This window comes from Rhododendron vialii, chromosome 10a, assembly GCF_030253575.1.
Source record: "Rhododendron vialii isolate Sample 1 chromosome 10a, ASM3025357v1".
In the NCBI taxonomy this organism is placed as follows: domain Eukaryota; kingdom Viridiplantae; phylum Streptophyta; class Magnoliopsida; order Ericales; family Ericaceae; genus Rhododendron; species Rhododendron vialii.
This window is the reverse complement of record NC_080566.1, coordinates 10,991,166-11,006,419: the sequence shown is the minus strand read 5'-3', so window position 1 is coordinate 11,006,419 and position 15,254 is coordinate 10,991,166. Positions and strand designations below refer to the sequence as shown.

Below are 15,254 nucleotides of genomic sequence, written 5' to 3'. Positions count from 1 at the left end.
GGCAGCCATCAATTCTTTTGGTCCACATCAAACATCGGACAAAAACAAAGAAGAAATACATTCCAACTTCCAAATCCAAGGTCACCAATATATAAATAACTTAGTATTAATTAGTCTAGAGCCTCACACACTTGCACGAACAAATGTACAAACACAATCACAAAAGCGTGTGTGGTCCAATCTAATCCTTTAATTTTTCGAATAAATGAGGGTACAAATCTTCAGCAGACTTTTTACAGCAACATAATTTTTAGGTGATTTCAGTGATCAACATACCTTATACACCAACATACCATTTAGGTAAGATGTTTTTCTCTCTAAGAGATTCGTAAGTTGTGGTTTTTCTTTTTTTCTTTTTTATAATCTTTTTGACAGGTAAATGGTCAATTTCAAGGGTTAACTGCTCAAAAATCGCTGTGATTAATGTTTCGCCCTTCCTCTAACGAAGCAGACATGGAGGACACGACACGACACGGCTGCTCTGCTCTATTCCTATGTACAACTGGTACCATTCCACTTTGATCAGTACCAAAAATTCTATTGTGTGCTATTGACATTTTCTCATATGATTTTACTAATTTGTTTAATTCATAAACGTTATTTTATCGATGTCCCTTCATTTATTAAGGTTATTGTTGTATTCTTCCCACAAGTGATTTAAAAGAAGGTTAATACGATTTGCTAATTTGTTTGATACATCAGGGTTATTTTATCGATGTCTTTTCTTTTCTTAAGGTTAATCTCTGTATCTTTTACAGTTGATTAATAAAATATCTTTTGATGTTAAAAAAAAAAAAAAAACCTCTCATGATTATGTCAAATGTATTGGTTCATTTTGTCGTAACTATAGTTTAGGTGCATGGCTAAGAAAAAACCACCTGTGGATTGTTTTTTTGAGCTAGCTAGAATAGATGATGGACATCTATTTTGTGGTTCTAATGTTATAAATTTCTTCGAATAGATTATGAGTTACTATTGTTATAATTTAATCTATCTCCTAATTATGAGATGGTTTGGATTGACGAAGCTCACCGTCTTTAGCAAGTTTGAAAAGAGATATTTTGTTACTCGACCAACATTTTTTGCATGATGCCGGTACGTTGGATGTTTAATTGATATGGTGACTTGGCACTTTAAGTTAATATTTTGTTTATTGAAATTGCATTTTGATGTTTAAAAAGAGAGTGTATTTTGGTTAGTTCTATCTCCTTGCCCTTCATTTTGAAAAATGCCAGTTTCTCGAATTGTGATTCATGTAGTTTTACTTTTTAACTTTTAGAGTTGATCTAGTGAATATGGTTTTTTCGCTCTGTGGTAATTCCAATCAGCTACTTTCTTCCTCTCTTTTTTTTATAACAAAAATGAAAGGGTAAAGGCTGCAACAAGGTCACCGATAAGAAGCTCCTATCCTTTTCAGGGGGACGTAATGAATGTGTATATACTAGTTTAACCAACCAAACAGGTAATATTATCGACCAATTTGATTTGTTATTTATTTTGAGGGCTAAAAATGTATGGAATTAATCTTATGTGATATATATCTGTATGCTAAATATGAAGGCTCTTTCTTTGTGCGGATAACAAAGTGTTACTTAAAATCGTGAGAAAGGTAGCCGGGCTAGGTATTGAAAAGAGCAAGCCAAACATATCTAAAAATTGGACTGTGATTGGAACGAAGCCTTCAAATCTCAATTAATCTCAATTAGAAATAGGATGATTCATTTTTATATGTACGAGATTTAGAGCAAAAAGATTCATTTGTGCCTTAAAAACTTGTGAAAGGATGCCGAATATCTTAGAGCGTGATTGAATGTTCAATGAAAGCATTAGACAATTCTGAGTGAGCAGGTAGGTGAGAATCAATTTGAAAATTCTGAAGTTAAACAAATAAAGGTTGCTTGTTTTTGTTCTAGATACATATTACATTTCAAGGTGCAATGCCCACTTTATTCTTTTGGTAAATGTATGTCTGTGAACTCACACTGTGATGAGTTGCTAAATTTATGTTTGCTTTGGTATACAAGATTTAATTCAGAAGAACATGGTTGAAGCAAAGCTACAATGGAATGCTTTGTATGTCATATGGTGGGGAAAGTATTTTTGTAATCCCCATTGTTTTCTTGGTAACTAAACATGGCAAAATTTATGGAAAATTTGATTTTTTCATACTTTTCCGTCATCTGAATGGGGCCTAAAAGGAAATGAAAGAGGAGAAAAGGCGTGAAAATGAGTGGAGGGGAAAAAAGGAAAATGATTTTAATAATCTTCTTTTTATCAAGAGGAGTGATTTTTGCATTTCTCAAATTGATTTAGGGCACTTCTTTTTTTCTTTTAGTGGCTTAATTCACAAAATAACCCATGCATTTTGTAAAAAATTATTGCATTAAGGGGTAGTTTAGTATTTTCAAAACACAACTAAAAAAAAATGAGTAGTGCCATTAGGAAAAAAGAGTGTTAAAATCATTCCCCAAAAACACCCGCCAAATATGTCATGGTATTTTTGTTATTATAAAAAAACGGAACGGTTCAAGGAACACCCAAAAAAACACCTAAAAAAACACCCCAAATTTCAATCTTATAGTTCCCGATCAACTTTTTATGATCCGAACCGTTCAATGTGTGCAAAATGTGATTTTAAGGGTGTGTGAGAAATTAGCAAAAAAAATGACTAGGAAAGGTTTGATTTGAGCAGTTTTTATTTGAACCGTTCAATAAAAAACTATTCGAAACTGTTCAGATCAAGCCCTTCCCGGTCACTTTTTTTGCTGATTTCTCACAATTAGCCTTAAAATCACGTTCTGATCACATTAAGCGGCTTGGATCATCAAAATTTGATCGGGAACTATGAGGTGTTTTTTTATGTGTTTTTTTGGGTGTCCCCGGAACCGTCCCGATAAAAAAATAAGTTGGGTAGATTTTTTTTCATCTTTATTTAAAAAAATAAGTTGGGTAGATTTTTACTTTTTAGATTTCTCTTACCATGAAAAAAAAATAATCTCCAAAAAAAAATTAACAAATGCGAGAAAAATTAAACAAAGACAAAAAAAAAAAAAAGACAAGGAGCTTATTTAGTCAAACAATTGCAAACTACAGTATTAAAGTACTAAGGCCCCGTTCCGGAAACCTTCTTAAAAAATAAGTACTTATTTTGCCACTTCTCCTTAAAAAATAAGAAGGGTCATTCCACAAAACCCAAATAAAAAGTTCCTTTCACATTTTCAAACTCAAAAATCATGTAAATGAAAAAAAAATTTCAATTTTTTTTTGCACCGTATTAAAGATCTCAATGAGATCTATCAAACAAGATCCATAGTGATAGGAAAATTATTTGCGTAAACACATGATTTTTTAGCTTGAAGTTGCCTTATACAAAAAATAAGACTGTTGCTATGATAATGGGCGCCGGCGGAGGGAAATCGTATCGGCGGCCGCGCCGGGCCGTCTCCGGCCACCGGACGGCCGATCCGAGCCGTCCAAAAATTCAAAAAAAAAAAACCGAGGGGGCCATCGCAGGAATCAACTGCATCCGAGGTGTGTAGGGTGCTTGATCCGAGCACCCATTTTCCGTGTATATGTGATGATCATATATACACGGAAAAGGGGTGCTCGGATCATGCACCCTACACACCTCGGATGCCGTTGATTCCCGCGATGGCCCCCTTGGTTTTTTTTTTTAGAATTTTTGGACGGCTCGGATCGGCCGTCCGGTGGCCGGAGATGACCCGGCGCGGCCGCTGATACAATTTCTCTCTCCGGCACCCATTGGTTCCTATATAAATTCTGAAAAATAAGCACCTCCTTCTTATTTTTTGGGGAACAAGCCTTCTTATTCAACAAAAAATAAGTTCTTATTTGGGTTGTGGAACACAGCGTAAGAATCATGTTACAGTTGTTACTTGGTTTTTGGAATTCCTCCGAAAGTTGTCTTTGGGGCCCACATGAGTCCTTGGTGCGCCCTTATCATTTCCGTCAGATTTTTGGCTGGATCTTTGTTTCAGAAGATGTAGAGAACACTTGAAAACTGAAAAGTTACTTGTTTGATTCTCTCTCATAAATATTCTTTTCAAATTTGTTGACTGTTTCGTTATCTGTATTTTTTATTTTTAGTAATTTTTTCACTTATTTTTTTACTTTTTGAATATATATATAAATATATATATATATATAACATATTTCTACTTGAAAAGTCAAAAAGCTTTTTAAAATGTATCACCTCCTGTCACATTTTATCTCAAAAATATATAACATTTTTCAACACTGAAACCAAACAAGACTGAGAATTCAATGCGGATGCGTGAGGAAAAAATTAATGGCGTGTGCGGTATGAACACAGGCGTATGAGGACTTGTCGACGTCTAACTTGTGAATAGACGAGTGTGCCTCAATCTGACTTCGCATGTAATGCGATTGGTGTGTCCCAAAGGTTGAGGCCACAATGTTGTTTGTGGTTTGTCTTGAGCAAGAACTTAATAATTTTCCAACCGTGTGGAAAGCAAAACGAAATGAAAAAAAAATTAACTTTATTATATTGAAATAATAAAATCAATCATCAATCAATCAATATACTATGCAAATGTGTTTTGCCTTCAAAAGTATCCAAACCCCCAATTCTATTTTTCTAAATTTTTGAATATCTTTTGTTTATAAAAAGAGAGAGAGAGAGAGAGAGAGAGAGAGAGAGAGAGAGAGAGAGAGAGAGAGAGAGGGAGAGGGTGCTATTATACGTCCATGGAGCACCGTCACATGATGCCTTAAACGCATTCTTCACCACACGTATGTCTTCCAGTACATAGAACGAGAACATTTATAGCGTGCGTCAAATTAAACTATCTTTTATATCGACTAGCATTATGCCTGTTCATACACATGACCAAAAAAAGGACAGGGGGTGTGTGCTGTGCAGCTTCGGGCTGCACAGCGTGCTGCACGGCCTCCGGCTAGGCTTTTCCGATATCGGTCCGACGATCGGAGACGTTCACCGCGTAGAGCTCGTCGAGTTCTCCACGAGTATCAAAAATCAGCTCGATCAAATATCGTTAAGGGCCTCATCCGAACATATATAACTTGAAAAAAAATGAATCCTAATGGATACGAAACACTGGATCAAAACCACTAAATCCATTTTTTCAGATTATATATGTTCGGATGAGGCCCTTAACGATATTTGATCGAGCTAATTTTTGGTACTCAAGAAGAACTCGACGAGCTCTACACGGTGAACGTCTCCGATCGTCGGACCGATGCCGAAAAAACCTCGCCAGAGGCCGTGCAGCACGCTGTGCAGCACGAAGCTGCACAGCACACACCCCCTGTCCCCAAAAAAATACTAAAGTGATTTTTTTTTCCATGCATCGAATGGACACCGCACTAGTTGAATTACTAGTGAATGTAAAATGAACTGGAAGAAAAAATACGAGACACTTATAGAAACAAAAGGATTGAATTAAAAACTTTTGATTGGTGCTGGACCCTTTTTTCCATCTTGGGTTCTTGTATATATAGGCTGATAAAAAGTCTCCAACAGCCTTGGCACGATTTTCCCGCCTTCTCCTCTTTTGTTAACAAGTGTCCCACCTCTAGCTTCCATTAAGAAATCATGGGATTATGCAACAATTCCCAATTATTCCCTTCTTTCGAATTGGGGATGGTGTTGTGCAGTAGTGTGAGCAGCACTGTGCTGTACACTTCTGAGCCATCGGATCATACATCCGACAGCTCGAATCTCATCTCGGTAATGAACGGTTCTCGATCGTTGGTTACCGATATGAGATTCGAGTCATCAGATGCATGATCCAATGGCTCGGAGGTGTACAGAACCAACCCGAAGTGTGGATTGCCCCACTAACTCATTTCATGCTCTTTAAAGGATCGTTGGTTACCAAGATAAGACTCGACTCATCGGATGCATGATCCGATAGCTCGGAGGTGCATAGCACCAACCTGAAGTGTGGATTGCCCCACTAACTCATTTCATGCTCTTTAAAGGATATATATAATTGGCCATTTAATGAAATGGCCAGTTGAAAAGTGCCAGCAAACCAAATCCCCTTTCCGTGGTATTATTGAAGAACCATCCTTCATATGCCTCTACAAAATTCATTCAAATAATAAAGCCCAAGAGGCCATATCCCATATCTCATTTGGACCGAAATCAACTGGGCTTCAATTTGCATTAGTGCAGCCCATTGATTTTAATCCACCAAATCTTTATTTCATGGCCCATTTTTTTAGGGAAAATGACAGCCAATGAAGTGTTTAGATAATTAATACCCTCCACGGACAAGCTAAGAATATTTGTTAATGCTGAAAATGTCCTTGTAGGATATTAATTATCCAAACACGTTCTGAACCGTCATTTTCCCTTTATTTTTAAAATGGTTCGCTTTTTGGGACAATTTTGGAATAGTAAACTCACTAAATTGTGACCAGCCTCGAACGTGAGTTTCACTCCAAAGGTACTCTCCCTTTATATTAGAATAGATTCTTGTAATATTACGTACTTTAATTAGTGTATACAGACATGCTATAAGTTGAAAAGAACAAATAATTCAACTTTACTTGTATCACCAGTCAGGTCCTATTTCACATCTTTTCATAGTGGACGTGCTAATTTGTCTATATTGATCACTGTCCTATATCATATGGCCGTTATTGTGCTCTACTTGGACCTAAACCCAACGCAATACAAAACACTTCATTGAGGGTGTGTTCCACTAACTAAAATAAGTACGTCTTGTCTCGTAAAGCGAAAAATAAGGACCTTAGCTGAATGGGGCCTGAGTTTTTGAAGGAGGGATCTCCTCGATACTCTCTCCTCTTCGGACTTTAATTGAGGAGTGTAGAAGCATACTTTCATCCGCCGGGAGGAGCTCTATCGGTCACACCTTCAGGGAAGAAAAACTTTGTTGCCTACAAGCTTTTGAAGATGAGAACATAAAAAAGGAGAATCATTTTTGTTTCCCATGTGACCCCCGAATGAGATTCTTGATTTGTTGATTGCAGATGTGGCTGGTGTAGCAAAAACATGTGTTGCAAATCTTGAAATTTGTTAGTAACCTATAAAACTTATTCAAGATAACATGAACAAAAAATGCGGCCACGTGTCCGCTAAAGCTCACAAAATGTAGTTCTCCTTGAAACTTCAATAAATCATAGTCACTGTATTACTGGAAAGGTAATCAATTCAACCTTTGCTTCATAAAATATAAGCCTATAGCCAAAAAACAGTTCTTGGCCTAAGTTTCTACTTGCCACATTTAGCACAACTCTATCACACAAAAACTGGACACAACCCAGAAAAGAGGCAAAGAGTTTAAACAACTAACCAACAATATCAGCACAAAACTCTTGGTGAGCCGCCAATTTCTATTTTTTCAGCAACTCAACGACCCTTCTCATGGAGGGCCTGCTAATGGGCAAGGCCGATGTGCAAAGGAGAGCGACGTTCAAAACTTTCTTGATTTCTTTGTAATCACTTGTTGATGGGTTCAACCTCTGATCTATAAGCTGTCTCCAATCTATGCAAGGATTGGTGGCCACGCCACTTCGTTCTTGTGGAGATGATTTGGCAACCTCAGTTACCCATTTGACAATGTCCTTATTTTCACCAAAGGAGTCGTCGTTAGGTCTCTTACCAGTTATGAGCTCCAACAAAACCACGCCAAAGCTGTAAACATCACTTTTCTCATTCACTCTTAGTGTGTAGGCATACTCTGCAACGAGTAAAACACAGTTTTAACAGTATGGATAAGTTTATGACATTATTGATGAGGTAATGAGTACCTACACAAAACTAGCAGCAGATTACCAAACGGGAGGGAGATACCCATGAACAAAAAGTGAGCCACTAAAAAAGACCACAAAAATTCACATTGCATGACTGCATATTTTATGTCCTTGCATGTTTGTTACCTCCCATTGTTCCTTGAGTGACGCAAGTCAAATACCCATTTGATATGCATTCACTTGGGATATATTTGGATCATGGATGCATGCAGGGAGGAAAAGGAAAGGAGGAAGTACAGAATTTGAGAAAGCCAGTGGCTCTCACTTTGGTTTGAGAACAACGGGAGCAGACTATAACATGGGCTAAATGTGAGAGGTTCGGAAAAAAATTGTGCAAAGGGTACTAACTCACATTCCCAGAGTGAAACAATTGAATTGTTATACCTTTTCGCCCCATGCAGTGTGGGTAAAAAATATGGATTTCGGTTAGTAGCTTTGTCAAGGTCTATGATGATAGATACTTGGGACTGATCATTTTATTATTTGTTTCCTCACCAACAATTCAAGTTGCCAAAACCTTTGTACCCATTGAGCTACAGTCGTCTAACTCACATACTATGCCATCATATATACTATAAATGATGAAGTACAAATTACAAAGACCAAGATCATCTAGGAAAAAACTCACCAGGAGCAATGTAGCCACATGAACCAGCAACACGCGACATGGCTCCATCGCCTTCCCTCACATTGTGCTGCAATGTCTTGGCCAGCCCAAAATCAGCCACTCGCGGCCCAAACTCTTCGTCCAACAAAATGTTGTTGGACTTAACATCCCGGTGAATAATAGGTGGGACGCAGTCGTGGTGCAAGTAGGCCAGCCCACTGGCTACCCCAACCGCTATCGAAAACCTCTCAGCCCAATTCAGTAAAACCCCACCCTTGTCTCCATGCAACAAGTCTCCCAAACTCCCATTCTCCACGTACTCGTACACCAAAATCCTGAAATCCTCTCCAACACAACTCACCAACAGTTTCACAACATTTGCATGCCGGATTCTTCCGAGCGTCTCCACCTCTGATTGGAACAGCGCCTCTGTATCCCCTCCCTTGTTGCCTCCCCACAGCCTCTTAACCGCCACAGTCTCTCCACTCTTGATCTTCACCTTGTAAACCTGGCCCGACCCTCCTGACCCTATTAAGTTTTCCTCAGTTAATGAGTCCAACAAGTCCTCTTCGTTGAATTCAACTCTCTGGAATGAGGTAATCTTCAATGTACCCTGTTTCTTACTAAAAAGTATACAAATAGTTTTCCGTTTAAGGAGCCAGATAAGAGTCCCAATCATCACCAAAGTGACGGCCACTAGAACTCCTATGACGTACAAGCTAACCTGTTTGGGTTTTGGGCATTTTGGGAGCGGGTTAAGGTCCGGACTACATAGACCCGGGTTACCCATTAGACTAGGGAGAAAAAACTCACTATTGAAACCACTAGGTAGTTCACCTTTCAGTTTGTTATTGGACAGATTGAACTTGTTAAGCTTCAGCTTCGTCAATTCCACCGGTATCTCACCCGAAAGCGAGTTCCCATCGAGGTCTAAGTACGTCAACACCGGTAGATTCCCAAGTTCACTCGGTATTTCGCCCGTAAAATCGTTACGAGACAAACTTAACTCCGTTAGATCTTTCCATGAACCAACACTCTTTGGAATCTCACCAGTTAACATGTTTTCCTCGAGGTTCAGAGTCTGTAACTTGTTCAACTCAGTTATGCACAACGGCAACTCATTAGATAATCGATTTCTGCTTGCATCAAGATATACAAGTTCTTTCAATAGACAAATTTCCTTCGGAACTCCGCCGGTTAAGTTGTTACTGGCGATTCGTATATCCGTCAAGTTTCGAGCTTTTGAAATGGAAGGAGGAATTGAGCCATCGAAATTGTTGTTTTCCAGCTGCAGAGTTGTGAGTCCAGAAAAACTCCAGAACCCAACAGGAACCAGTCCAGAGAGATTGTTACCAAACATACGTATGTAATTAAGACTGGTACAATCACCATACAACGTCGGAATAGGACCTGTGAGTTTGTTACCAAAAGTGCAAAGGTGTCCAAGTTTTTTCCTGTGACAGAGGAGCGGAGGCAACGGACCGACGAATTCGTTATAACTGAAGTCGACACTAGTGAGGTCAGAATTACGCCCTAAATCAACGGGTAATTCACCGGAAAACCTGTTGTTGAATAGCTTCAGGACTGAGAGGTTGGGGTTTGTGGCTAGGCTTTCGGGGATTTCGCCGCGGAAACCATTGTCGTTGAGACCGAGTTCTTGTATAGGCATTCCGGCGATACTCGCGGGTAGATTTCCGGTGAGGTTGTTCTGAGACACGTCGAGTTTGACAAGCGAAGTCAAGTTCGATAGAGTTCTTGGCAGTTCACCTGCCGAGCATCCAAGAAATATGGGATTACTTCAAAACATTAGGATGGATTTTTCCTGAAAAGTTTGTCTATAATTAAGGATTTTATACAAGTTATATTTTTGTTAAATAGAGTTTTAGTTGATTTGTACGAGTGTTCCGGGTCCCTGTAGCGACCTCAAGTCGTTGCACCATGTAGTGTGCCATCCGAATAGTTCGTTTCCACAATTAATAATTCAAATTCGTTGAAATATTCTTACCGCTCAAATGTAACTATCACCGATAAGAGTAACAAACATACATCAAGTATAAATTGATAGGATGGACGGCTCAAATGCACGCTACATAGTGCAACAACATGAAGTTGCTACAGGGATCCGGGATCCATTTTCTGGGCACCCGTTTAGTCCGTTTAAACAATGGGAGAAACTCAACCTTAGACCTGATGTTATTAAATTTTTTATCTCACATTTTTGTCGATATTATTTGCTCCTTTGTAATTTGTTGGTTAACTCTTCTTTATAACGTTTGTTGGGATAATGATTCCAGATTCATACCACGAGAGAATTAGGAAAATATAAAATCAAATCATGGACCACACTGAAATGAATTTTAGGACACTAAAAACGGAAAAGGTAATTATTTTACTTATAGTTGCAAATTTTACATTTAAACTCTTTTTGTGGGGATGAATGATTAATTAAAAAAATGTAACCTGAATTTAAAAGAAGCCAAAAAAATACGAAAACAAAAATTTAGGACTAATATTTTAGCAATAAAAAATGTAATTTTTTACCTGATAATTGGTTCCTGTACAGCTCTATTTGTGTCACGCTTTTCAATCCACCAATTGCGCTAGGGATTTCACCGGAGAGATTGTTATCTGATAAATCTAAATTGGTGAGAGAAACGAGATTTCCGATGGCCTCGGGGATTTCACCGGAGAGATTGTTTTCTGATAAATCTAAATTGGTGAGAGAAACGAGATTTCCGATGGCCTCGGGAATCTTTCCAATAAGGTTCGACAACTCAAGATAAAGATTCTCAAGCTTTGTAAGGTTTCCGATCGACGAAGGCAGCGGGCTCGCGAACGGATTGTAACCGAGTTCGAGATGAGTTAACTCGGTGAGATTTGTCAAGAACTCAGGGATTGGGCCGTTGAGGAAGTTCGAAATCAGACGGAGGATTTTGAGCGCCGGAAACCGACCGAAACTCGCCGGGATTACGCCGGTGAAGTTGTTGAAGCTGAGATCGAGCGTTGTTAAGTTGGTAAAGCCCGGCGATAATTCCGGTAGTTTTCCGACGAAGAGGTTGGAGGAGAGGTCTAATGAGATTAGGTGAGAGCAGAGAGAAAGGGACGTGGAGGAGAGAGAGCCGTTGAGGTTGTTGTTGGAGAGAGAGAGGTTTTGGAGGGTCGGGATACGGCAGAAGTTGGCCGGGAATGGGCCGGCGAGTTCGAGATCGGAGAGGTCGATGGAGACGACGGCGCCGTTTTGGGGGTCGCAGGTGATGCCTGTCCAGTTGCACGGCGCGTTTGGGCTCGTCTCGACCCAGTCGCCGAGTCGATTATTTGGTTCGTCGAGTTGGTTGTTCTTGACTCGGAGTAAAACGGCGACGTCTCTTTTAGTTGAACTAACAACAGATGTCACACAACTGACGAACAAGAACAGTGATAGAAGTGGAGCAACAAGAACTGCTGCTTTCTGAGAACTCATTTTCTGCTAGAGAGAGAGAGTGTGTGTGTGTGTGTGTGTTAAGGGTCTATCAGAAGAAGCATTTTGGGATTATGCTGAAGAGGAGAGAGAGATTGGTGCATGGGTGACAAGTGACTGAGATTTGGCAAATACAGAGTGAGTGGATTAGCAAAAAGAGGAGGGTAATTATGAGGTTTGTTATCGCAGTGGAAAACTCGTGGGCTTGAAGCTTTTGGGATTCTCTCTCGTGTGGCCCCCCAAAAGTGAAAGTATTGTTTGTCAAGATGTTCGAGGAAACCACGTCCGCTGATGTTGTATGTTCCTGACCAAAAATAAAACGCCAAAGTTTGTTCTGCGTCGTCTGAAGTGTTGCCGTTTCATGTTGCTGATGGCAAATGCTGATCAGGGCATTTTTTTGGAGGTGGTTTATTAGGGGTTTAAATTGAGATTTGGAGCATGTGAAAAATTGTAGAGAGTATAGATAAAGATGTAGTAGTAAATTGGGTTTGACTCTGTTTTGTTTGGATTTTTAGGGAGATTTTAAATGGAAATGACTAATGAGCGGAGATAGATAAATAATAATCGTACTTCTAAAAATTTATAGTATTAAAAACCATGCGTAAAAGTTTTGAGATCCAAAATAACAAGCAATGATACTTGCAAACACACTCACGTGGGTGGAGGACCCTTCACACGATGCACCTGAAAGTGTATACAAGTGTTTTGTACAATGTGTATCATTGGCGTGTTTGTGTTTAAGTAATTTGCATTTCAGAGAAACTACAGAGAAAAATCTTTTTAACGGAGGGTTCTGTGAGCAGTTTGTTTACGGGGATGAATCGCAACGGTCCAAGAGTGTCCAAAGCCAAAACGGATAAATCGTAAGAACAAATTAGAAACAACAAATCGTAAGAACAAATTAGAGCTGCGTAGCTAAGCACAGTTTCTTGTTGCTGACGAAGAGGTCGAGATTTTGAGACTTGAAAAGTTAAATTCATTCATATACCGCATTCAATTACTGGAGTAATATATGTGATTATTAGTATTTTTTTTTTATTTGTTTCTGCTCGAACCATAGTAATTGCAATTTCAAGGAACTGGAAAGGGTTTCGAGAATGGTTCAATAAGTTTTTTTTTATAATTTATTTATGGAGATGAGAAGGTTTGGCTTTTTAGAGACTCCCAAAAAATCACATCTACATAATTATTTTGATGACCGGATGGATGTTTGGACTAGTTTGCATGCACCTCGATTAATTTCGGACTTTTGAAGTTAACGACCAAAAAAATCACCTCGTAGTGAGCAACCCTGTAGTAGTTTCCATAGTGTGCAATCCGAGCCGTTCATCTCGACAATTAATGGTTCAGATATGTTATTATCTTTTATTGGTAAAACATAACTTTATTTGGTAAAAATTAATAATGAATCTGAATCATCGATTGGAAAAACAGACGATTCAAATGATTACTACACCCTTTTAGTGACTTGCTCATTACTAGTCCCCCGTCTGAAAATCACATCTAGATAATTGCTAAGCCGAGACGTTGGAATCAAATTAATCAACCACGTGAATCTTTAGGAAAGATTAGTTACAGGTTAGGCATAAATGCAACGAATTTGGACATTTTGTGGACAGTGGCGTAACTCATATTTTCAGGAAAAAGTTAAATACTCCATTGCTTCAATCTGGCCCCGTTTCACTTAACTTTTAGTATCATTTTTGTCTTTATTCAATTTTTTTTTCGCCTACTTTCATTTTGCGACAAATTTTGTGGATTATTGATTTGTCTCGACGAAAGAAATCGAAAAAGTAAAATTTCTTTACTTTTAGCCAAATATTTTTGGAAATAACCACTTTTTAGCAACAATATTTTTTTTGACTTTTTTAATTAAAAGTGGTTATTTCTAAAAATATCGCATTCCTTTCGTCGAGACGAATCAATAATTCACAAAAGTTTGGCGCAATACTAACAAATGCAAAAAAAAAAAAATCAAATAAGAAAAAAACTACAGTAACTTATTTTGTGTAAAAAAGTTAAGTGGAACACCACCTAAGGCTAAATTGGAGGGAAGGGGAGGTTCTTCTGTGGAACTAAACCAATATGAGGAATATGGTTGGTGAAAATTATCCAGATTCTATTTTGAGAGCCTAATATTCTTTTGTTGGTCTGGTTCATTTGGGTAATGTGCTGATTTCGTTAGGGAAAATGACGGTTCTGGATGTGTTTGGATAATTAATACCCGCCAAGGACATTTTCAGCATTAACAAATATTTTTAGCTTGTCCTTAACGGGTATTAATTATCTAAACACGTCATTGACCGTCATTTTCCCATTTCGTTATAATTAAATACTCAACCAAATTGTTTTCTACTTTAGTAGTTAGTTAGTTAATTGAATTTATATATTTACCCACGAATTTTAAAAGCTTCAAGTCATAATTGGGCCGAAAAAACCGAGTTTTTTTTTTTCCTATTTAATGAATACAGGTCTGTGTCATTTTTTTAACTTGTACTTAGAATGCAAATATATATATATAGGATGCTCTTCAGTCCCTCAAAAGGATTAGATGGACGATCTTATTAAGCGGTCACTTGTGTGTTCTCTTTTAGGGTCACTGCCTTTAATAATCAAAATTGTTTATTTTTAAAATCTCTCGTCGACAATAATAATCTTGTTAAAAATTACGTTGATCAAATACCAATTAACATTAAAACAGATAATGAAGATCCAACTAGAAGGACAACTGCTAACGATTTACTTGTTAGATGTTAGGCTGCATTAAATTAGGAATGAAGTCGATGACAGACAATCTTCACTTGTAAATCGTAGTAATTGACTTTTCTAGTATTAAAATGATGAACGATCCAACCACTTGTATTTAATGTAGTAGTAATAAGTTAAGACTTTATTTTTCTAAGTTTTTTTTTTTTTTTTGGAGCTCTTTCATGTTTCGTACTTATTTGAATTTTTTTTTTTTTTTTGTGTTTGTTAGTTTTGCCCCAAAATTTTGCGGAATATTATCAAAACAAAATTACTTAACCCAAATTTTTTTAAAAAATCCAAGATAAAGCCCCAAAAGCCTATTTTTTGGGTTTTATCTTTGATATTATCAAAAATATTTGGGCAAAAATAATTTTTTTTTACTTTTTCAATTATTCTCGTCAACACGAATCAATAATCCACAAAAAGTTTGACGCAGAATTAACAACTGCAATTTTTTTTGAAGAAGGATGAAACAAGAAAAAAATTCCCAAAAAGCTTGGGAGAACAAGGTCTAAATCACATAATGCGTGTGCGGGAGTACGAACATGAGCTTGAAAGGATTATGAGCATGAGTGCAGAACAAGGATTGAGCGCGGAAGTGAAAAGCCCTACTGAAAGATTATGCTCTTATCTTTTCGGGCTTTTTTCTTGTTTTGT

At 37.9% G+C, this 15,254-nt stretch overlaps 1 protein-coding gene across 1 annotated transcript; it reads right to left on the bottom strand.

The window, feature by feature from the left end:
* Nucleotides 1–7,124: 7,124 nt before the first annotated feature.
* LOC131304205 (LRR receptor-like serine/threonine-protein kinase HSL2) lies at nt 7,125–12,096 on the bottom strand. The gene is made up of 4 exons (XM_058331353.1): nt 11,136–12,096; nt 10,934–11,063; nt 8,414–10,159; nt 7,125–7,712 (listed from the first exon to the last, which is right to left on the bottom strand). Exons 1-4 carry the CDS (start codon nt 11,850–11,852, stop codon nt 7,366–7,368), a joined length of 2,940 nt encoding a protein of 979 aa, XP_058187336.1. The 5' UTR covers nt 11,853–12,096; the 3' UTR covers nt 7,125–7,365.
* Between the last annotated feature and the right edge of the window lie 3,158 nt (nt 12,097–15,254).